The 25,003-nt window shown below is 37.0% G+C and overlaps 1 protein-coding gene across 1 annotated transcript; it reads left to right on the top strand.

The window, feature by feature from the left end:
• Positions 1 to 185: 185 nt before the first annotated feature.
• TTC39C (tetratricopeptide repeat domain 39C) lies at positions 186 to 25,003 on the top strand. Its single transcript, XM_009875842.1, has 13 exons — positions 186 to 233; positions 2,089 to 2,217; positions 3,184 to 3,298; positions 6,767 to 7,121; positions 8,431 to 8,599; positions 15,499 to 15,592; positions 16,449 to 16,556; positions 17,085 to 17,194; positions 17,853 to 17,976; positions 19,964 to 20,061; positions 20,959 to 21,063; positions 24,015 to 24,053; positions 24,671 to 25,003. Exons 1-13 carry the CDS (start codon positions 201 to 203, stop codon positions 24,758 to 24,760), a joined length of 1,569 nt encoding a protein of 522 aa, XP_009874144.1. The 5' UTR covers positions 186 to 200; the 3' UTR covers positions 24,761 to 25,003.

Raw genomic sequence — 25,003 nt, 5'->3', positions numbered from 1 at the left:
GACCACAATTCTGGCTTTCTCTTTCCATTATATCTTCCAGAATGACACGTCTGTTTGTAACTTGATACAAAAATAAACAAGATTTATTTACAGATGTGTAAGTTAAGATCAAGAAATGCAACATTAATCTTTACCATGGGAAATATGTGCAAATAGAGTAACTATATTTTGGATTTTTTTACAGAAACCATAGCCCGTTAATGAGTTTTGGAGCCAGCTTTGTCAGTTTTTTGGTGAGTAAATGAGAGCAGAAAGTATACATATTCTGTGGTTAATGTTTATATGTACATGTGTGTGCTCATAACAATTAAAATTTTTTTTCTTTTTATGAGACTTAATTTTAGATTAGTTTAGATTAAATGCAGCTAGAAAACAAGTCATTATGTTTTATATAACTTGTTTACTTACACGATTTAAATAGAAAGTAAAGGTTCTGTGATGCAGCTTCTCAAATGTATGAAATATTTATGTGTTCCATTAAAAGAGCCATAATAAAACTCTCTCTTAAATGAGTAGTAGCGGTGTTATTTTAATAATACTCGTAAATGCCATTTTCCTGATAACTTTTGCTATTGAAAATTTCCCCATCCATAGTGCTGGGTGAAAGTTGTTCAGTCCGTTCATATTGCTTCCTTTTGGAATATATGAGAGCTGAGAATATTGACTGACTGAAGAGTCTTATTTAGGTCTGTTAAATGCTTTCCTTCTTTTAATGTATCAAAAATGATGATATCTTATATAAAAACTGAGCAGGTATATTAGAAAATGTTTGGATCGTATTTTTTATTAGACTGTCCTTATTCTGACTTTGCTGCTTAAACTTAGATCACACCAGATCTAAGATACTCTTTTTAAAGACGGAGTTTATTGTAATATGCCAGAAATAGGTAAGTTGTAAGTGAACTTAATTTGAATTCTCTCTGGTGTCTGTAGTCTGTGCAACATGGAGAAATATATTGGTTAGGAAACCTCCTGGGGCATATGCTAGCTTTTAAGTCAGTGGAGAGAAGAAAGGAAAGAGAGACTCTCTGGGGCTTGCTTATCTGATGAATTGAAGCGCTGAAGCAGCGTAATATCACAGTGCAGCATCAGTGGATCTTGAAAGTGTCTTGCTTAGCTACTGTTCTAAACATAGCAGCAGCACTTTGTGTGCCGGTGTCATTCAGAGCTTTCCTTTAATAAAGCATCAAGAACAGAAGTTACTTGTCCTGAAATTCTTTCTAAATTGGCTCAGCAGTAGTTGGAGTCTGAGAGTCTGATGCTTTTATTTTTTTTTCTTTTTTTTTTTTTCTTCCTACATGTATAGGAACTGTGGTTATTATTTTGAAAAATTCAGTAGCTATTACTTGTTACTGGCTTTGGAGTCCGGTTATTTATATCAGTGAGCTGTGTAAAAGCAGTACCTGCACAGATGCACATTGTGCCTTATATAACAATAATTGAAAATGAATTTATATGATTTTTTTTCTTCTGCTTAATGTAATGTGACAGCACATTTAGTTTGATGGCATATGAAGCTTTAGGACAAGGGGTTAGAATCATAGAATCATAGAATGACCTAGGTTGGAAGGGACCTTAGAGATCATCTAGTCCAACCTCCCTGTCATGGGCAGGGACACCACCTCTCGACTAGACCAGGCAACACATGGGAACCGAGCTGGAAGGACTTAGTATGTTTTGATTTAGGGGCCGGGTTAGCTGAGTGGTTTGAGTGCGGTGCTGACACCAATGACTGACACCGAGGTCGCGGGTTCGATTCCCACTCAGTCCCCATGTGTTGCCTGGTCTAGTCGAGAGGTGGCGTCCCTGCCCACAACAGGGAGGTTGGACTATGTGATCTCTGAGGTCCCTTCCAGCTCAGGCCATTCTATGATTCCATGCTATGATTTGTCTTCAAATTTTGGTAAAGCACGCTCAGATAGATAATTTGGTGTTTCTCTGTAGAAGTATGTGTACTGATGTGTGTGTGTTAATCCTTTTTTTTAAGTAAGTTTTAATGTCAAGTTTTTATGAAAGCATACTATCCTAAAGCTTTTACAGAAATAAAAATACTTGTGATTTTTATGATCTGAATCTGGGTTTTGGTAGAATGCCATGATGACATTTGAAGAAGAGAAAATGCAACTGGCATGTGATGACTTAAAGGCTACGGAGAAACTTTGTGAAAGTGAAGAAGCTGGAGTGATAGAAACAATCAAGAATAAAATTAAAAAGAATGTAAGAATATTATTTGTAAAATATAGAATTATTGATTGGATAAAAATTTCTGGAAACTTCTTTTTATTTTCAGTAGGTGATTTTTTGATATGTGAAGAGCAGATGAGATTAACAATAAATTTAGAAATTAAGTCAAATATTTTGTTTGCATTTCCTAATTATTGTAAAATATGCAGAGTCAGATAATTCCTCTTCTAAAGCAACAGGTTGTGTTGATTTCAGTAATTATTTTCTTAGCACCTCCAATTAGTGACCTACTGAAATGATTTCAGGAAGCTTGTAGCCTAATTCAGGCTAACTTTAATTCATACATCCTCTAGTATAATGTTCAAAAGGTCTAATGTTGAGGCTGCTTAGTGCTGTGTGCCAGGCATACTCCTAGGGAATTTTCCTTCCTTTTTTTAGATTTTTTCACTCTTAAATAATGAAGGAAGAATAAAGTATGCAGATTGAGAACTGTTTAATAATGTAGAAGTTTCCAGTGAGTTTGGCCTGCTTAGTGTGGCACAGCAGATCAACAGCAGAAGAAGCCATTTCTGTTGAATATTAGCTTTATGTGATAAGAAGTATTGAACGTGACATACACAGCTCTGCTCTTACGAGGTGCTGTATTTCCCTGCCACTTGTCCTGCCACTCGTTTCTGTGCTCTTCCTATGTGACATTTTTAGTTGTATGTCTCATTCATTTAGTAATAATCAAAAGAAATTCTCATCTGTTCTGAGTATTTGTAGAAAAGTGGTCGATAGTACACGTGTACGTTTTTCCCTTCTACTAAGTAGGAACTTGCTTGATGACCTGTCAAAGACGTTTTAGCATAGCTTTGCACTTCAAAATGAATTAATTTAGAATTGACGCTACCACTTGCAGTTAATTTTGGATTTTATTGATTTGTCAGATTTAGACTAGTATTCGGTGTTATCTTTGTTAATATTTTTCTGTGCTCTGTGTTTTTATTTTCCAAACAGGTTGATGGACGAAAATCCACTCTGTCCATGATAGATCGTCTACAAAGACAAATAATTGTAGCTGACTGTCAAGTCTACTTGGCTGTGCTCTCCTTTGTAAAACAAGAGTTATCAGGTGTGCTGTGGCTTTAATGATTAAATATGTTCTTTGCATGATATCTTTTTAATAAAGCCTAATCATAAAGTGGCAGTATTACTATCAGTGAAGATGGCTGTTTTGTAAGAAAAGGTACAGTTCCATTTGAAACATTCCAAGATTGGTACACTTGATGAGGTATTATTCTACCTTTTTGTAGATAGTAATATCATAAAATGAGTTGATTTGGTTCAGTTTACAGCTTTCTGCTTTTTTCATACCAATAATCATATTTACTTGATTCTCCTTTGATAGGTTGGAATCCTTCGCGTGTTCCCACAGAGACATTTGAGGCGTTGATATGAATAGGGGTAGAGCATTTGTATGCTTTGTGTGGCCTGCAAGATAAAAGACACTCTAAGTCTGGGCCACAGGGAAAATCCTAATGTCCTATATGCTTTAAGTTCATGACAGACTGCTAGTGAAAGTCATTTTAAATTAAGTGTTTTGAAGATGGAACTGCTGAATCAGTTCTTACTCTCTGGTCACCAAAGTGCATCCTTGCATGCCAAGGAGGTTAATCCTGTTGTATTGAATACAAACCTCCTCGTCGCAGCTGGGAAGCTGTTTCTAACGCTCACTTACCTTCCTGCAGCTCTTGCATGATCTTAAAGTGTGCTTTCATCTATGAGTTTATAGAAAATATGGTGTAGGTCGTATACAAAGTGAGTGTAGTCCCAGGTTCTTAGCAAATCAATGAAGATGAAGAGATGAGAGTCAGACCAGATTGTCAGCGAAAACCCTACTGATGAGCTGAATCAAGGAAATAACATTCAGGTTATTTAAAATGACACTAACATCTTCTGTCGAGTACATAATGTTATCTGTGATGTGCACGGTCTGTTTCTTCCAAGCCATGGCATCAAGAATGTGTTTGGTTCTAACTAGCAGAAATTCAGGGGATATTTCTGTCTGCTGTGTGAGTAGTGCTGCATAAGGGTTTTCTTACTATGTTTGATGCAGTTCTGGGGTTTTCCTTGTGGAAAGGTTTTTTTGAAGCTTTTTACATCTTTCTGTATGTATTCTGCAGCTGCGTAACTGGGTTGGATGCTGTAACTGAGGGTGGTGTCTGTTCCCTTTTCTTCCTTGTCTGCTGCTCAGAGAATTGAAGTGGGTAGCAGAGTACTGCAGAACGTGCAGTATATTTGGGTTACTGTACTGAGTAAAAAATGTACCTGAAATCTTTAGTTAAAATTTCAAGCTATTAAACACCATCTCAGCAACTGCTAGTTACTGCTGTTGCGGAACTGTTGGGTCCATTATTTCAGTTTTTTGAGTACGTTATCTTTCTGATTATTTAAAAGTACACAATGTTTTTTATCATGTTTCTGTACAGAAATTGCAACTGGATTATCGAAATGAATGTAATTTCAAAAAAGAAAAGGAGATTCTTAAGAGGCAGACAAATATGTCTGATCTCTGGATAGGTGAAAAATTTCTTGTGTTTTTCTTCCTGCAACAATTTGACAAGAAGCATATGATGACACGCAAGCTGCTTTCTCATATGCTTAACACGTTTTAAATTTTCCACCCTCATGGATGTATAACAAACAGTTTCATCATAAATTTAGTAACATGGCAACTCACATTAACTTCCCACAACAATATTTAACTACCTTTTCTTGGTATTTACCACTGCTGTCATGTGTGTGACTACTTTGAGAAGATCATGCTGGAAAGTCACCTCAGTGATTGGGCTTGATTTAATTTTTACATTTAAAAAGTCAGAAATTCATTATTTTAATTTGTTAGATTGTTTTCTCTTAGTGTATCAAATCTATTAAGGTTATTCTGTGGTGTTAGCACACTGATGGAGGGAAGCCTAAAGCTGTGCTTTTTTTTCCACATCATATCCTTTCCATTTGATACATGCATCAGAATACAGTAGCTAGGTATTAGCAAAACACTACCTGTAGGAAAAGTAAAATGTGGGGTCTTCCTTATTATTTGTCGGCTGCATTGCGATGCATAGTTGTGTGAGCGTTCATCTTGTGGTGAACCACGTAACTTTAAAATACTCTGTGCAGCCAAAAAGTGACCTAATTGCTTCAACTTGAAGTAATGATAGTCTTGTAATGCAGCTGAGTCATGGCAGAGGTTTACATTTTTTTGTTATAACACTTTAATATGGAACTCAGGATAGAGGATTAGTTTTTTAATACTTTGAGTTCATGTTGACGGAACTCTTCTGCCACAGCTGAATACAAATTTTGCAGTATTTCTCACTGTGGTTTCTTATGACTATTAGAGTAGCTTCATTCCTAATTCATACACAAAGAATCCAAAACGAGGTAGCCTACTCTGTGATAGTACTTTTTAGTGAAAGGTGACTTTTTCTTTTTTTTTTTAAATTGGAAGGATTTTATCAAAGATGTCAAAGGCTTATAAAGAGTGTTTTGGTATTAATAGCATTTTCTTTTTCTTTGACACACCCCACCTGTTATGATCTAATTCTGGCATCAGTTACAGCACTGATCTCTGTAAATTGGGTGATACCTGTTTAGAACACTGCTGCTATAACTGTGCTTTTATTTTTTCTCATTTTTAGTTAACTCCTTTGTCACTGCAGTTTCTAACTCTCAGGGCTCCATCATAGGTGAAATGCTGGTGTCTGCTTTTACAGTTCACACATTATATATATATATATATACACACAAATATATTTTGTCTTTGTATTCTATTTACCACTTACTATGATCCAAGGCTATACTATAAGTAATAAGAATGCTGTGTAAATAGGCAAATTGGACATCTTCATCTTTTGATGCCTTTCTTTACCCTCTTGTAAAGACTGTAATGAGACTGAGAATTCTCTCATTCTCTCATTCATGAGAATACTTGAGACCAGCTTTTTAGGGAAATTTAGATACTCACCTTGCATTTGAAATTGAGGAAGTTAGGCAACTGTTTTAAGACCACAAAATTTATGCTTTTCTTCCTATATTTTTTTTCCCCAAATTTTAAGGTGCTATGTTGATGTGAAGGGAAGGGGAATGGTGTTGAAAATCTTATTATATAACCCAAAGGAAGGGGTTTTCTTATTTTTTTCCCATCAACTGTCTTTTAACATCATTCGAGTTTCAGAGCTGTAATCTCTTGAGCTTTGCTTCTCTTTGCTTGCCAGGCAGCCATTCCAGCCCCCCTCAATAGTGGAGCAGAATCCAGCATTTTCGATTCCTTTTATTTCTTTGACAGTTGTATTGCTACGTAGCTGAAGGGAAGTTCCTTTGTGTTGCATGCTGGTTTAAAGTGAATAGTTGAAAAGCACTTAAGTTTGTGGTGCCCAGGATGAAAGATATCTTTGAGAGGACCATAGCTCTTAAAAAATCCTTTATATAATAAGATTATGCAAATAGGCAGAGCATCCAAAGATTTAGCATTTAATACTTGCTATGTTCCACTTCTGAAATGTGTCCTTGAAATATTTCTTTTCCCCTTGATTTTTAGCGTACATAAAAGGTGGGTGGATACTGCGAAAAGCCTGGAAAATTTACAATAAGTGCTATACGGACATTAATACACTTCAGGAAATTTATCAGAAGAAAACAACTCAGGAATCCTTAACTTCTGATGCTGCAAATGATAATCATATTGCTGCAGAAGGTGTAACGGAGGATTCGCTAAACAGACTGAAAGGTGCTGTTAGCTTTGGATATGGACTTTTTCATCTTTGCATATCCATGGTGCCCCCAAACCTGCTCAAAATCATCAACCTGCTGGGTTTTCCTGGAGACCGCCTACAGGGGCTTTCTTCACTGATGTATGCAAGTGAAAGTAAGGACATGAAGGCCCCTTTAGCTACGTGAGTAGCTATATTGAAATGCTTTGGTAGATAACTTAGTACTAAAAGTAAGTAACTGAAAAAAAAGTCAAAACCAGTCGTGTTGCTTTAAAGGAAACAACAACAGGTAAAAGTTGTTTGCAAGTTGTTGTTTAACATGCCACAGTTTAGTAAATTCATCACTACTTAGTGTATGAGATCTCTCTGCTGTGAGTTATTTACATGTATTTGCGGTTTGTGTCAGTATTTCGCTGTATCCTTCAGTACCTGCTGTTCTAATGTCTGGTCATTTATAAGCCAGCAGAGTAAATAAAAGTACTCCCTGAAGGCTGAGTAAATTTACCTGAGTTATTCTCCACTATGGTGAACGCACTGTTTTGTACGAGTTGTCGATCTCACTTAGCTACTTATCCTTACTATTGGCCAAAGATATTTTCCAATTTATTTTCAATTTTAGCATCTGAGTAAATTATGGCTCCGTTATAGTTTCTTTAGAGGAGTCTTTTTTGTGTGCTCTTTATACCAGGCCTTCATACTGCATTCAGGTCTTTTATGAGGTAAGGTTTAGCCAGACCTAATGTAAACCCCCCTCGTACATGGGTTTACTATTCCATTATCTCCAAATTAATGCTTTTTTTTTAACTGGGTGTACTGCAGGTACCATCAGATGTCACTTTTGAAACATCGGCAGCAGAGCTAAAGCCTCTCCTGCTTGAGGAGAAGAATTGAATTTCTCACTGGTTAAGAAAGTTTAAGATTAAAGGTTCCTGTTGATTTGATCTTTCCCCTTTCTGGGGAAGAAAAATTATATTTTTGGGAGTGTTTCCTTTTCCAGGTGGTCTTGGAAGCCTTTGTGCTCTGCCCTTGTTTCCAGGAATGATTTAGGTCATGTAGGTGTCTGCCTTTTTGAGCGCTGAATGTATTTCTTTTTGACATTGATTTCAAGTGTGTCTGCTGATGTCTGTTTAGTCTAATTGTTGGGTTTGGTCTGGTTTTTCTTCCCCTCTAATGAACAAGTTTTTCTTTTTTTTTCTTTTCTTCTTTTTTTTTTTTTTAAATCTACAGGGTTCTAAAGGCTCAACTGCTTTGATGCTAGGAACTTCTTTCTTTAGCTTTGGGCAATGTGCACTGAATTGTATGTTCAGGTGCAGTTTAGGAGTGCATTGGTGTATGACAATAATAGTATTGTTTTTGTTTTAAAGCCAATTTGTATAAGAAAAGATTTGTATCTTTATTTTTCAGAATAATTTAAAAATCTGCCTGTGTAGAATATTATCCTTCAGCTTCTGTTTACGAACTGTAATCCTTTATACTCTTATGTTTCTTTTAGATTAGCTCTGTTATGGTACCACACGGTTGTTCGTCCCTTTTTTGCCCTTGATGGCAGCGACAACAAAGCAGGATTGAAAGAGGCAAAAGAAATTCTCGCAAAAAAAGAATCTGCCTACCCAAATTCTTCTCTGTTCATGTTCTTCAAGGGTAGGATACAGCGATTAGAGGTATTTCATGTTTACTTCCTTTTGACTGATGTCTCCTCACCATCCTTTGTTATTTTCTGGTTTTCTGATATGAATGAATTGTGCAAGTGTCAGCAAACTGTGGCTAAAGATATGGATGCATGGAAAGACAAGTAAGGGGAAAGGGATTAACTCCTTCCTAGTTTCAAGTTCGCATGCCAAACCTGCTCTTCCACTACTTCTATCTAACTAATGTCACTTTGAAATTCTTTTTCAGCGACATGATACATTTGTAGCTTTATGCTAAAAGCAAGTGCTTTTGGTCACTCTTAAGTTTCTTGTGGTATTAGTAGCTATTTCAGTTTTGCCGGTCAAGCTAAATTCTAGGTAGTTTTTGCTGAGTGCATAGCATTTTTCTTCCCCTTTTCATTTTATGCAGTGTTCACATAAAGCTAATTCTCTGCAATAATTTCCCTCAAATAACTGCTTTTGCTTGTAAGAGGTCAAACCGGGATGTTTTCTGTTGCTAAGGGGGAGCTCTGACTCAAGCAGAAATGTATTTGCTAAAGTGGTGTTTGCAAATGCTGCTGCAGAGTGTTACTCAAACTCTGCCGCAGCCTCATGCTTTTTGGCTGTGTTATTCTTTAAGAATCTGTGATAATATGAGATGCCGAGGAGTATTTTAAGCTGCTCAGCTCCTAGGTGGTGCTTATATCAGACCAGAATATTTCCAGAGCAATTACCTTCACAAGAAAATCCAACACAAAAACACAAGCCCAGAACATTCAAACCCTGCATCTCAGCGTCATAATTACAAGAACTAATCCAGATCTTAACATTAGTGGTCATCATTCTTTGCTAGGATTTGCAACTTAATATTTTGAGGGAGGAGTAGCAGAATGGAGGGACAGGCTGGGTTTGGTGGCCTGTCAGATTCTGCAGGCATATTCTTGCATGGAACATGCATGTTGTTCCTTTTTTTGCTATCCTTGAGAGAGCAATGGTGCATTTGGGGAAGTACACCGTCAAAGGCAAGCTGTCAGTCTTTGGGAAGTATTGCTATTTTCTGAGTGGGGAAAGATATTAATCCTCTTTGTTAAATTATATGGATGTTCCATTCTTCTGGTAAAACTCAAATTGGTTAGGAATAGCTATGCAGTGAATAGAAGTGCAGTTAAAGATGTGACAGTGTAGATTTCCAGAGTGTGACTTTGTATTTGGAACGTTTTTTTAACGGTCAGTGTAATGAGGAGTAAAATACAACTGATTCTTCTGACTTAAGAGCAGGATAGGTCAAGAGTATGAATATAAGTTGTTGAAAAACTGAGTATATGTTTCTATGTGTAAATACAGAGGATAGGTTTGGGATGAGTGTCAGTTTTGTGTAGCCAGTCCCTTTCTGGAGTACCAGTTTCAAAGGAGGGTTCCTTACGTGTCTTAGGATATTTGTGCATTGGATGACCTTGGTACTGAAGTTTAGCTCCAAGTCAATTAACTTGTACCAGAGGCAGCAAAGCCACGTTAATGAAGTTCGCTTAGGGGGGCAGAATGCTGTGTGTTATGCGATGTAGCCATACCCTTAGTCAGCTGAAAGCTTATTAGCTGCTAACAGGAATTACAATGTCCCTTTGCTATTGATGTATTCTTTTGTGTGACAGCTTTTCCGTTTAGGAGCCCTTTTTCCCCATCATTGCTTTGTTCTAAGTGGTACCGTATCACTGAGGCTTTTCCACGTCTAAATGCTTTGGTTTAATGTCTCAAGACTCTTCTGCAGGCTCCATTAGGAATTTGGAAGCTTAATTTGTTCAAATGTTGACATAATAGTGAAGGCAAATGTGTGACTGGTGGCAATGGCATGGGGAGCAGCACTGGATTTCTGCATGATATTTGTGTGGTTATGTGTCTCTCAAATCTGAGCGTCGGTCTCTGCAGTATCCTTGGTACGTTCTGAACCAGAAGTACGTATATACTGTTAGATTACAAAATGTCTATGCTGAGTTGTAATTTCTGCCTCATCTCCCAAGGTGGGTGAGGAGAGGTCCTGAAAAGCCTGGGAAGTGCTCGTATGGCCTTCCCTGAAGTTGTTAATATGCAGGTAGGTTTAACTTCTTACTGCCAGGTACAGGAATATTATTTTCAGATGACGTACTGAGGTGGGGAAGCCTGTGCTTTAGCCTACAGGCACTTAAAAGAATACCTTGAGGTTAAGCTTATGTATTTTCTAGTCTTTAATAGCTATCATCTTTTAACAGTTCTGTGATAAAGGTTAATTTTACATAGGTGAAAGGCAGCTATATATTGTTATACAGAAGAGCTTGTGTGTTCTGGAAGTACAGATCAGTATTGGTCATTGGAGGCTTTGTATTAAAGCCATCCATTGAACTTGGCTTCTGTTAGCAAGTCTGCATACACCTATGTATCTGCATGTGTCTGGTTTTCGTTTTCTATGGAGAAAAAGAAACAATAAGCAACATAGTTCGGCCATGGACATCTGGAGGCAGGGAAACTGCTCAAAAGGCAGAAGCAGTAATGCAAGACTGGACAGTGATACACAAATCTGACAAAGGAGAAGATTGCCAGGAAAGGCAGTCAAGGAGAAAGAAAGATTTCACAGTGACAGTGCTATGAAAGACAAATGAGGAGCATGTGACTGTTTAATGCTTTGCTCACCAAAAAGAGTATATGAATATTAGTCAATCAAAGCCTTAACGGACTTCAGTTTTCGAAGGAGTAGCCTTACAGGTACTGTAAGTGTGGACCAAATTACCTTTCAACTTTTTTTTCCTAAAGCTTGAAAGCATTTGGAGACTATTGTACTTAATGAGTTAAGGGAAAGGAGACGAGGATGATCTGGGAAAGCTGGAATCAAAGTGCACCAGAAAGTTAAAGGTTGCATTAGTAGGTTGATCAAATGTCTCTTCTATTTTGAATAGGTTAAGAGACTGTTTATTAAAGGTAGCGTTTTCCTGACTTTTGCATAATTCACTTAAGCTGTTTTTAAGGACATAACTATTGCTGTGCTTGACTTGTGGTTGTATGGTGTGTAGTCCAGCCTCACTTTTTTGTGAATGTCTGACTATTTCTATCCTTGAAATACTTTCCACTAAAGCCGATAAAGATGTTTCATTAAGCTACTAAAACCAAGCAAGAATAATGTTTTAGACTTGTGCCTAAAGAGTACTTAAAAATGTAATTAGTGTAATAGCTGCTGAAACCCACTGGTCTGAAATCCAGAGTTTCTAGCTATACCCTTGGGCCTCTCTTATTACTGTGAAAATAAAAATATTGCCAGCCATTTGCTAAATGTGTGTTGTCTAATATTATAATTACATTAATAAATACCAATTTTCTCTTGGAACTGTGACTTAGACTGTCCAAGTGTGTTTTTGTGGCCTGTAGCGAAAGACGGACCTGGTGGTAGCATGGCAGAGGGCAGAGTAAAAGGTAGTATTCTGAATCTTATGTATTTTGGCTTTGCAGCTTGCAGTTTTACTTTCTCTTTTTTTTTCTCCTGTTCCTTTTTTCGTAATCAGCAACACTTTTTACAAATCTCCATCTGATACGTAAGTAGTACAAATCACACCACTCGGAAATAGTTAATAGATTGATAGCTTCATGTGGGGAGCCATAGAGGTATAACGCAATATCCTGGTTTGAACTGAACAGAACCAATTCTGTTCAGTGATTAGACTTTCCAGCTCAGTCTCTTCTAAGAGGCTGCACTTTGTGGAGTTAACAGCGTAATTTTGCAGACAGTGTTTGCTTCTGGCAGTGATAACACCTGATGTTTATAGTTATTGCCAGGGACTGGTATGCAGAAAGGCTCTTGCTCATACTTGCTCCTCTAGTGACCAAGGTCACTTGTGTGACACGCTGGGGGTGCTGGGAAGTAGAAGGATTGCCAGGAAGCAAAAAGGATCGCTGCTCCAGGGAGAAGTGGACAGGACAGGTGATCCAAACCTGACCAGCAAAGAGTTCCACTCTGTATATATCATATTCAGTGTAAAACAGGGGGATCATGGAGGTTAAGCCCTCTTTGTGGTTACGTAGATCTGTATGTTACACATTTTAGAATCCTGGAATGGTTTGGGTTGGAAGGGAACTTAAAGATCATCTAGTTCCAACCCCTCTGCCATGGGCAGGGACACATCCTATCACACCAGGTTGCTCAACACCCCATCCAGCCTGGCCTTGAACACTTCCAGGGAGGGGACATCCACAACTTCTCTGGGCAACCTGTGCCAGTGCCTCACCACCCTCACAGTGAAGAACTTATTTTATGGATTAAACGTTTTATTTTTTTTCTTCCCCTTGTATTATTTCCAAAAGAGGCATGAGTGATGTCTGTTGAAGGAATTGGAAGTGTATGTCTTTGTGTGTATATGTATATTTTTGAATCTCAAGAACATCAATTTTAGGTGTCAGCCGTGGTGTTATACTTGTAGACTCTTGGGGACTTTATAATTCTTCCTGATCATTCTCTGAAGCAGTAATTATTTTATTTTAAGAATTAACATTAAGAGTATAAATTCATATTCCAGCATGTTATCACAATCCCTGGAGTTGACTGAATTTTTGATTACTAAAAATGTCTCCAAAACATACTTGCTGAGCTTGATGCTTAAGGAAGATTTAGGCGGATGTTAAAACACTTCTGAGATCTAGACAGTTAGAGGAATGGATTATATAAGACTGAGTTTTCATCTAGCTAGACTTGTATATTGCTAGGTGGTCAGTATTTCATGTGCAGTCCCAGGCTGGTGTATGGCATTGCAGCCCCTGCAATTGCCATTGTGTGGAATACCATGCCCTGCAAATAAGTCTTTTATATTTTCAAATGTTTAGGTAGGTTAGCTTTTAAGAAGACAAAGTGTCTTTGTAGAGGACTAAATATTTAGATTTCTTTATTTTCTGAGAAGCTTTCAAAGCATAGATTTACTGGACTTCTAAACTTCTTAGCCCAAAGGTAAAGTCTTAAGCTGTGGGAGGGTTGGGGGTTGGTTTGTTTATTTGCTTGGTTTTTTCCCCTCTCTCTAAGACTGGGGTCGTTAACACTTATTTTCCAGGAGGTAATTTTGAGGTAATGGAGCATCAGTAGAGTAAAGTGTAGTGGAGACATGTGCTGCTGCTGAAGTAAGCAGGGAGTACGTTGCTCAGGCTCCTGGGTAATTTTGAGGGTAAATGTAACTCACCTGTCTTTCTTTATGTAATATATTCTTCTATCATGCTAACAAGCATCTTAGTCTAATCACTGTTTTATTTTCTTAGTGTACAGTGTTTATAGTGGTACAGCTGTAGAAGCCTTTGCTGGCAGTTGTGCTGCCTTCATGTAATATATATGATTTATGGTTGAATTGTTCCTTAGCAACTAAAGCAGTTTTCCGTGATGAGGCAAAGAGCAAAATCAAATAAAATCACTTTAGAGCTTTGTGTGGCCTGAACATAACAACACTGCAAATACTGACAGGAATTTCTGAATTGATTTATGCTTGTGTAGATGACAAGTTTGCTTTTTCAAGGTTGTTTTTTTTTCCACTTACATGCTTAGGCAGCAGGAGTAGCTTAAAGATTCTTCTGTTGCATAAATTTATAATTGTATGTGACAATAAATACAGGAACAGTATTAAAGTGGGTGTAAGCCATATTGGGATATATAGTGTGTCTGTAAATAAAACTAACTAAATACTGATTTGCATCCACCCTTTTGTGATGATTGTTATGGAGAAATCCCATCCTGGACTGGGAAAACTAGAAATTAAGGTAGTCAAAAGAACTGTTGTTCTAGTTCTTACAAAACTGTCAGCCCCTTTTTGCTAAGCTATTGGTAACTTATGAATTTATCAAAGTATTTTTTTTTAATCTCATAAGCCTTTTTATCTCCGTATGTGTCATGCAGCATTTATGAATTTTCTGTTAACTCTTGCTTAAAGTGGTTACTGAGGGATGTGCAGAAAGGTGAAATAACTCAAAATTAATTAAATTAAACATTAGATGCCTTTATTGTGTGGAGAGCTGAACTTTATTGGCAAATGCTAAAAATATTTGACTTTAAAAGGTGAAATGACTAATGAGAGAAGAAATGAGATTACTCAGAAGTTTACTGCACAAAACCAATGAATTTTGAACTTAATAGAAGAAATACAGCCACTAATTTTTAAGGTTAAGAGATTATATGAGCTGGCTATAAGTTATTAGTGATCATTATTACATTATTAAACTCCTGTACTATACCCTTCCCTCCTTTTAAACTTTGTAGTGATCCTCATTTCTCTTTTTATATGACTTTGAATGCAAGTTCCTTACCATATACTTTAAGTTTTGCTGTTGCACTTCGTGGAAATGATGATTAGTACCTTGTAATCAAACACTTTGCGTTCTTGTCCAAAGTTTCATTTAAATAATTCATTTAAATTGCTTTGTATTAGTGATTCTTACTTCCCTTGTCTCTTATAACTTGGCTTTTTGTTTTGTATATCATGAATATGAAATATATGGAAAAATCTGTTCACTATGAAACCTCTAAGATACTCATTTATTGTAAACAAGGACTTTGTCATAATTTGCCTGTGCTTCCATTCAAATCAATGAGGTTGAGAGAGCTGGGAGGAGGGAAGCTGGCCAAAGGAATTGCAACGTGGACCTGGTATCCTGAATTAACGTTAGCCCTTCCTCTTCAAACTGTTAGCTCTCGGGTGGGTTTTTAGCTCATTTAAAATAGTCTGGAGTCCGAAATAAATTTTGAGGTTTTCCTCACAGTGGGATGTTGTGCATCTTTAATCAAATGCAATCTGAAAGACACTTCAATTTTGTTAACCAAATAGTTATTTTTAAATATCTATTAACAGAAATTTGAATGTTTTCTTTATTAAAATCAGATTATCCACAAATTTTAGTTTTCAGACATCTGAATTTTTTTTTTTTCCTTCTTTCACTTCTATTAGTGTCAAATCAATAGTGCCTTGACCTCATTTCATACTGCTTTGGAACTTGCAACAGACCAAAGGGAGATTCAACATGTCTGTTTATATGAAATAGGTAAGTTGGGTATATTTATACTATAAATAGCTCACTTTCAAGTTTAGACTAACAACTTCAGTAAACAAGCTGGTTTATATTTTTTTTAGGACTTTAAAAAAGGTTTTTAGAGACTGGCCTTTGTCTTGAGTGAATTATGGTGATAATCCTATCTTCTTGTTTGGGCAAGTAGGATTCAGCAGTTTTTCCTAATTTTCTGCAAATACAAGATGATGTAAAATCAGAGAGTATACTATAGAATCAAGGGCAAACTATTCACCTGCAGAACATTTTTAAAATTTGAAATTAATCTGTTTTATCTGTGGAATCATCGTTTCTGTGCCTAAAACTAATCAGTCTAGTGAAGCTTCACAGTTTGCAGGACCTGTATTACGTATTTATTTCCTTCTGTCAATAGCAATATATGCTATATGTTCTTAACTTCGTACTAGTCTGTAGTATGGAGAAGATATGTTGCTTCAAGCTTTAAATTTGTCTACTTAAGGGGTCTAATCACAGTGGAGAAGAATAAGGGAGTAAGTAGCTCTGTAAGCTTCAGCTTACTGCAAAGTGCACTATATAAAAAACCAAACCAAACCAACAAAAAAGAGATTTTTTTGGTATCCGTGTAGAGTTGTTATTACTCTGAAGTGAATTCAGTGTTTTATATGGAATCTTAAAATTGAGCATTTCCTAGTAAATTTAAAGCAAGCTTTAAATGTATGTAATTATTAAATATATGTCATCATTTTTTCAGTTACTGGTATAATTGTTACGCTAACTCCGGCTCTCATAACAGACTCTGTATTTCAGTAATGATGAGACCAAATTTCAATCAGTGTGATTTCTCTGAAGTTAAATTAGTTTTGTTTTTTAGGTTGGTGCAGCATGATAGAAATGAATTTCAAAGATGCATTTGAATCCTTTGAAAGGCTTAAAAATGAATCCAGGTGGTCCCAGTGCTACTATGCTTATTTAACAGCCGGTGAGTATATTCAGTGTGTTGTATAAGTGATAAGTCAGTGATGCGAGAAGAGTTGGATATACTAGGCTACATAGTGCCTTCCACACTGCCTGCTGCTTCTGCAGCTTTATGCCAGACCTGACTTACATAATTTTGTTTGGTTTTATGTAACGTGTGCTTGCATGTACATGTATGCATGTGCCTAAGTACTTTCTCCCTGCCTCTGTCTCCCTCTCTATGTAGGTACAATTATGATTGTCAGTGTAGTGACAGGTCATGTAACATGTAATGCGAAGATTTAATGAATAAATCCTTAGAGACCAGATGGTATTAGTTCCTTTAGTGGGTGCAACAAAGAAGTACAGAATTGTTAATAATCACAGAGGGTACCTGAGAGAGTTGGAATTGGCATGTTTGCCAAATCCCCAGTCTAGATCCTTTTTGGAATTGTACTTTTCTCCTGTGACTGTATGGCATCTAAATCTTTTTTTTTTTCTTGTTTCATATCCCAGCAGTGTTAAGATCTTTTTTGTTTCTGTGTTCTTACAGTGTGTCAAGGAGCCACTGGTGATGTCAGCGGGGCTCAGAATGTATTCAAGGAGGTTCAGAAGCTTTTCAAAAGAAAAAACAATCAGATTGAACAATTTTCAGTGAAAAAGGTTTGTTTTAGCATAGACTGACTTGTTTTGGTACAGTAATTGGTAATTTTGCTGGATTCTTTAGTAGTCTTCTTGTCTGAAGGATGCATCTGTTTTCTGCTGCGTTGCTTTTGCAGGATTAGTGGGAAGGATTCAGTGGTGTCATGTATTTTAATGACTTAGCGAAGGAGATGGGAATTAGCTATTTGCTTTACAGCTAAAGTAATTATTAAAGATAAAAATACATGATACTGTAGTTGCTTTGGTAATTTTCCTTCTAGCTTTGCCTTTCTAACTCCTTTTTATCTTGTCTTTTTTGTCAAAACCTTAGTTCTTTTTTGAAAGTTAGGACTTGTCTAGGAAATACCTCCCAGCTGGTGGTTTTGCAGGTGTTACTGTTTCAACATTCAGTCAGTGTGTACTTGGTGTGGTGAAATACAATAAAACAAATCAGGCTGCGTGGAAGGAAGCTTTAATTTTGATCAGTATGTAAGCCAGTGAATTAATTGAAATATTTTTCTTTTTAGTTTTAAAGTCTCTAAACCAAGTCACCACTGAGTTTATTTTTATAAAATTGTTGGATGCTTTTGGGAAACAGTTAGAATTGCTGTTTGTGATATATTGTGTTCCCTGTAAAATAACATGTGACAAGTCTCCCCTCTTTCTCCCTACTTCGCAGGCAGATAGATTTAGAAAACAAATGCCGACCAAAGAGCTCTGTGTCCTGGCATCCATTGAAGTACTGTACTTATGGAAAGCCCTTCCAAACTGTTCCCTCTCAAACTTACAGCATATGAGCCAAGGTATAATACGGTTCCTTGATTTATTTCTTTAATTTTTAAAATGAGATGCGTAATTTTCTTCTGTTGTGTGGGGTAGCTGATTGTTGTAGCATGAAAATTTAAAGTTGTACACATGTGTCATAGCAAAACAGTTCGAGTAACAAACGAGTAATGATGCAATAAGATTCAGCTTAATGCTTCTTTTATTTCAATTTTCATAGATTTTGGGAGAAGTTTAACTTCCTGCTGCATATAGTTTTAATAAGTTGCATTTGCCCATTGTTTAAAATGAAACAATAGCATGATAGTTACTGCTCATAGTCACTAAGAAAAATTTAAGTCATTTAAACCTAGCTACAAAATAAAAAAATTGCAACTACCAATTCTATGTCAGTTTTCTTCTAAAAGGATATAAGGGAATTGTACATGATTTTTATGTTAAGCTAGAAAAATCACAATCTTTAAATTGAGAGTCAGGACTAGTGAGGTTTTATTCTGTTTTTAATGGAAAATAATTTGTCCATTTATTGTGATGGCAGTGGATTACATTCGCATCCTTAGTTTTCTAGTCCCAAAGGTAATGGTGAAGGCATTACAATTAGATTTATTTATGTAAAAATAAGTTTCAGGGGTTTTTTTGTCTGTCACTTGCCTTCAGAACAGTCAGCTTTAGAGATTGTAAAGAGTATGTATTTCTCTCCCGTACACTCAGAAGCAGTGTAGATCTTCCTTGTATAAGCTTCTAGCCAGTGGTTCACATTTAAATATGAAATAATAGTAGAAATTGAAATTCAGAGATAAGCTTCCTGTAAGTATGACGCTGACAGATGTGTCTGCATCAGTGATCCCTGGTTGAAGAGTTTCTGCACAATGAGAGTGTTACTGCTGCGCCTTAAGCGTATCTCAAGAATAATGATGATAGAGGATTTATTTATTTATTTATTTATTTGCTTGCTTCCACTTCTCTTGAACAATTGGAGTGTAATTTTCTGGAGCTAGTTTCCAGGCTTTTCTTCAGGTCTAGAAGTTGACTTAAAAAATAAAGGGATTAATTTGTATCCGCATGTATCTCTGTAAGTGAAATGTCAAGTAACTCAAGACTTGCAACAGAAGCGGAAGTTGACAGCCTTGTGTGTTGGGTAATGTGCAGATAGTTCATGCAGCCACCTCTTAGTTATTCATAGGTGGCTTATTTGGGCTCCGGCTTAACTGTGTTGTGAATGCAGAGCTGGTTAAGAACTGGCAGGGTTTATGAGATGAGGCAGAATGTGAATTTAAAGGAGCTATGGCTACTTGTAGGACAAGCCTTGATTTAACAGAGCTGGTTCTAAGGAGCTTGATTAAAACAAAACGGAGCCCAGTTCATCTAGAGATGGTCACGTACGTCGTGATTCAGTTCTTCGTGGAAAGAGAGCGCTGCTGGGCTGAGGCGCAGTCTGTCTCTGGGCTGTGGACCAGCTAAGGTCTGACATATAAGCCTTATCCTTTAACCAGCACTGAGAGTTGTGAGGCCAAAATACCCTGAATTTTTAAGTCTTGGATGGTTTTTTGTGTGTCTATCACTTGGCTTCAGTTCAGAACAAATCATCTTTGCCTGACCTGCTTGCCCTGTGCTCCTTGTAACTTAAACTATGTGTTTTTCTTTCAGTATCTGGGAAAAACCAGTTTCCCTTAACACCAGAAGGAGCTGGTTGTTTAAGTTTAGCGAAAATCCCAAAGACCAGTAGAGAGCTGGATTCTCCTTGTAAGAAGAGCAACTGCCTTTGACCTCAGCCCCTTCATTCCTGTTAAGAGTTGTTCTCTTCAGTGACAAATTGCTTGTCAAGTTTCATACAAAATGAGTAGTATTGAAAAGACACCAAATTTCTTTGATTTATACTAATGTTACCAGCATCTCCTTTCTCTGGTTAAATTTAATCATCAGTCTAAAAGTCACCATAGACTACACTTCTTGTCTGAGAAACGGTTTCAATCAGTCTTGTTTGTTTACTGGAATCTTTTCATTAAGCTTGTCAGGATGTTGATGATTCGTCAGCTGTTGGCTTAAGGAATTTGCTTCTTGGTGCCATACACAAATGCTTAGGAAATTCTGAAGATGCTATTCAGGTAAGTTGTTAAATGATAATTTACACCATTTCTCCTGTGTTATGAGGTTTTCTGTTAAACGGCAAGTACTGTTCAGTCAGTGTTAAGCGAGTCATTAGTTTTCACTACTATTGATTGTTTTGTGAATTCTAACAGAGTGTGTCGGGCTCTTTTTGAATATTCTAGTTTAACATGTCTTTGTTATATTGTTAAAAGTAACTTGCTATTATGAATGAACATCACAGCTGAAGTGGCTTGTAGGAGCAAGAGTTAAGGGGAAGCTGGGAAGAAGAACAGAAAAGTTCTTGCTCTGCTGGATTTACTTTGTCTAACAAAGATTAACCTTTCAAAGCACAGATTTTCTGCTTCTCCTTCAGACCTATTAGACACTGAAAGATTTCATTATTAAGACATACCAAAGAGTAATTTTGCCACTGCTCCTGGCTTTGATCTGTAGGCACAACCTTTTTTTTATTATTATTTTTTTCCCCAAGATAGAATGCAATTCACATAATCAGCAAGAGAGCTGATGATGGCTTTAAATCTTTTATTTTTCTTTATTTTCCTGTTTCTCTCAAGCATGTCTTAAATAATCCAGATATTTTGTCTCTGATGTTAAAGTTCCTTCTTAGATCTAACTTTTTTTCAGTATGAAGTTGGAAAACTCGTGAAACAGTCAATATATTATGTGGTAAAAATCCAATTTTGCCATGATACAGTAGTGTTGCCAAAAACGTCTGGGTCCTTACTCAAAGAATCTACCAGTGGAAATTTTTAATATAGTCTCAGTTTACCTTTGGGCTAATTTCTAGTACTTAGACTTGAATTGTATTTCTGGATTTTTCTGTAAGTATCACACAGTCAGTTTTAATGTATTGCTGCAATCTCCTGTTTCTTTTTTTTCTTCAATTTTTATAGTTCTTTCAACGAGCTGCTAAAGATGAACTGTGCCGTCAAAACAACTTATATGTCCAGCCATATGCTTGCTATGAACTTGGCTGTCTTCTGTTAGACAATCCAGAGGTAACAGCATAACCTGCTTTTAAACTCTTACAATTAGGGCAAGGAGTCAATACACAACTATACAAACAATAAAACAAAAATTTGTAGGTGGTAATATATGTTAAGTTTTTAAAACTTGTTTTATACTTACTATAAAGAAACGTACTGCTTTGGTTTTTTGCAAGCCAAGAAGCGTGAAGTTTTCTCAGTAACAGTGTTTTCATACTTCAATGTCAAGAGCTGTAAGGACCTTCTGAGGGTGTACTTACCTCTATCAGTCCATAACACTGCTGTGACTTGTTCTGTTGTTACTGGGTTTTTACATAAAAAGCAGAGCCTCAGACTTTGTGAGATTCCTTAGGGCAGTTGTTAGGTTCCTGAGCATTAGTGATGTCTTTCTCTAGCAGTAAAATGAACATGTCTGCAAACCTGCAGCAAGCAAAAAAAGCAGTAAAGCAAGAATTTTGGTGAGTGTAGCACCACACTGTTTTGGTAGCTAGTTCATGCTTTACTCCAGGAAGCACCAGGAAGGATTCACTTTTGACCTCTTGGATCCTGCTATGATGGAAATTATTCTGTCGCCCCTCAAGACACAAAGACTTTTCCCCCCCCTTCACTTGCCTTAGTGCTCCTGCTTCTGGTGGCAGCAAAGGCCTTGCATAGGCAGGGATTTGTTGTGAAATTTAGTGTGATCAACACCTAGGATCCTTTGCTTACATATTTCATTTCCTGCTGGGTACTGTTTGAGCTCCAAAATTTACCTATAATTACTCTTTCCAAATAGAATTTGATGCTTTCCTAAAATGGCTCTATGTTTTGGGGATCAAGCTTATATTTGGAACAATATGGTATTTGTCAGAAGTCTTTTTACTTTGGGATTGTTTATCCTCACTTTTAGGACAGATGTCTTCCTAATCTCACACATCAGTGCATCTTGGAAACCTAGCTGGGTTGAGGGCACGTGTACCAACATATTATTTTGTTGTGGGGGGTGTATAAGTAAAGTAATTTCAGTTATTTAAATTCCATTAAAGCTGTTTGTGTTGGCATTTTGGCTTTCACCTGGAGTAGTGAGGTTTTTGTTGTTCAGGATGAACAGGAAAATAATCCATTTGGCTTTTAGACTATCCAAATGGTTTGATTCATGATACAGTTGATCATTCAGGTCTTTTTGCACATACCCTGCCTCCTGGGGAGCCCAGAGAGGCTTCAAGGACAACATCCACACCTCTCCTGGTGCCATTTCCCTCCCTAAACATGTAATAACGCTGCTGCTCGGAGCTTGTGCCACTTTGTGTGGCTCTTCCTGGATCACGCTGCAAGCCAGGGGCAGCGGTTACAGGGTGATGGCTTGAACCCCCCCACGCTCGTGTGTAGTGTATAGTCGGACTGTTAACGTCTCCTAATTTTAAGATTCTGTTTTCATTTGATTTTCATCTTGTCAGATTTAATCATCTGAGCTGAACCTTCCATGTAAAGAATGAAGGAGAGGAAAAATCTTTAGAGAAGAGGGACTATCATGACAAAGGACAAAGCCAGGAAATACTTTTAAAAAACTGTTTCTTTTAATTATTTTTTTTATAGCCCTTCTGCCCTACAACTTAGAACTGGGCCTTGTAGCCTGGTAGGGAGGTCTGACTCCAGTAATGTAACTGCTGCCTTTTTTTCCATGTTCACATTTAAATTTCATCATGTCAAGTGTCTCTTAAGAATAAAAATTTGTGTTGGGTAGTGAAGTTATCTGAAGATTTTTGAGAATGTGGGAGCATTCCTTCCTTCCTCCCTGCTTTGCATGTGGTACATGCACACAGTAGCCAGGCACTTCTCATGTTGGGTGTTTGAAGCCTGAGCTTGTAGCAGTGCTGAGAAGCTGGAGTAGCGCTTAGTGTATGAAGGACGTGCAGAAAACTCCCTCTTGTGGCCTCAGACAATGGAGAAGGTAAATGATGCTTGACTTGAATAAAGTGGGATGGGGTGGGTAAAAGCAAGGGCTAGAATTAGAGGCAAGTGGATTCTGTTTACAGAAAATTTTATTTACTGGCTGAGGTATCTTTTGAAGGCTCTGTAATGGTTAAGAAAGAGAAGGGAATAGGATTTTATAAATCACAATTACCTAAGAGGCTGAGCATGTTAAAGACCTGAGCAACATATATAAAAAAATACATATATATATATATGATGCGTTTATACTAAGATGCTTTAAAATTAGTCATAATTACATGTTTGATTTACCATGTCACCTGAATGATTTTCGTTACTTTAAACTTAGTTCTAATCAAGGTCTTTAAGATTTTTAGTATGGTTCTGTCAAGAAGTTTACAGATTTAAATTAATTTTTTTGGTAGATACCTTGGGCACTGAATGTAGTTTTACCATTATAAATACATATGTTCATATTCAGATATATTTGATTAAAAAAACTTTGATTTTTCTGTCTCTTACCAGGCAGTTGATTATTTATTTGTAAAGTTTAAGATAAAAATGTACTGTGTGATAAGAAATAAAATATGAGCTTTTCAGTAGTAAATATTAGTCTGCAAATACATGTATTTTTTCTTAGGACTTTGAAATGGAGGTTTCTGAAACAACCTGTGTTATACTTAAAATCCAGTAACTTGTTTTATAAATAGATGACTTAAACTTTTGTTAATAAACAAAAAATTACTCTGTTAATTCGTCACATATCTGTAGCTTTTTTGTTTCTCTGTGTATTGTTGTAGCTCACAATCATCAGTGGCAACCTGCATTTAAAGCTGTAACTTCTCCTTTTCTGTAGAAGACTAGAAATATGTAATACTGCATTTCTCAGGTGCCTCACTAGTAGTTCTAGTTTCCTAATTGGGGTTTTATCTGCTCAGTACCTTGTTTTCAAGATGAGAGATGCTACTCCGGACTGACCAGGCCATACACTTAAGATATATTTTCTGTAAGGTTTGCAATACATTTCTAATGCACTGTTTGTCTTTTTGTAGACTGTGCCAAGAGGCAGAACCTTACTTCTCCAAGCCAAGGTAAAAACTTTCAAATCTGTCTTTCTGGGATGAGGGCCTGCATGAGGTGGCCTTTTCGGGGGTTTGGGGCAGTAGGTGTGGATGTTAAATGTCGGTGTCCCTCACCTATAATCTGCAAGGCTATCCTGTAGCTCTGCGTTCCTGTGTATGATACACACGTATACAAGTTATGTAGGCATGTGTTTCTAGGTCGATCACAGCACAGAGCCCACATTCGTGACCGCTCCTGGAGTATTTGAACCTTGCCGAGGTTTTTCAGCTAAGACTTGGCTACAGAAAGTTGAAAATGACAACTCTCCATTTCTTATCTGTTCCTTCTAGTTTGTGCTATGGGTGTGTTGGGGTATTGTAGAGCTTTTGGACCTGCAGAAGCTCCGACTTGCTGTTCAGACTACATGGGATCCAAACCACCAACTTTGGAATTTCTGTAATAATTCTGTTACTTTGGGTAATGCAGAGTTATTGCAACATGTGGTCTCCAGTTGGCCCTTTTTCTCTGGTCTGTTTTGTAACATGACTTCTTAAGCATTACTTGTAAAATTATCTTTGTATTGTAACATGAAGGAAGCTAATAGTTACATGCTTTTTTTGTTTTCTTTTTTATATTTCCCTCCCAGGAGGAATTCTCTGGCTATGACTTTGAGAACAGATTGCATGTCCGCATACACGCAGCCTTAGCCTCTCTAAGGGAAGTAGTTCCACAGTGACGGATGGGAAGTTTTGTTATCCTTTCCCACAGTTTCTGCACTTTAGGATGAAGCAGAAGAAAAAGCTGTTGGGAAGACCAGCTTTTCTTCTGGAAAACCACTTGTGCCAGAGACACTTACCTAGTATGGTCAGAGTTGGTATAGCTTAGTAAAACGTTATAATTTTGACTGAAAGTAAATCATCCAGGAAGAAGGTTAAGTGACCTTGTGTTTTTAACTCTTTGGGTTTTATTTTGTTTAAAC

This window comes from Apaloderma vittatum, unplaced genomic scaffold, assembly GCF_000703405.1.
Source record: "Apaloderma vittatum isolate BGI_N311 unplaced genomic scaffold, ASM70340v1 scaffold3149, whole genome shotgun sequence".
Classification (NCBI taxonomy): Eukaryota; Metazoa; Chordata; class Aves; order Trogoniformes; family Trogonidae; genus Apaloderma; species Apaloderma vittatum.
The sequence above is the reverse complement of the archived record's forward strand: the minus strand, read 5'-3'. Positions and strand labels throughout refer to the sequence as shown.

Coding starts and splice junctions, on each gene's coding strand:
- TTC39C (XM_009875842.1), top strand. CDS start 201: ATGAGTTTTGGAGCCAGCTTTGTCAGTTTTTTG. Junction 234..2,088: donor CCAGCTTTGTCAGTTTTTTG/GTGAGTAAATGA, acceptor GGGTTTTGGTAG/AATGCCATGATGACATTTGA. Junction 17,977..19,963: donor CTTACAGCATATGAGCCAAG/GTATAATACGGT, acceptor CTTTTCATTAAG/CTTGTCAGGATGTTGATGAT.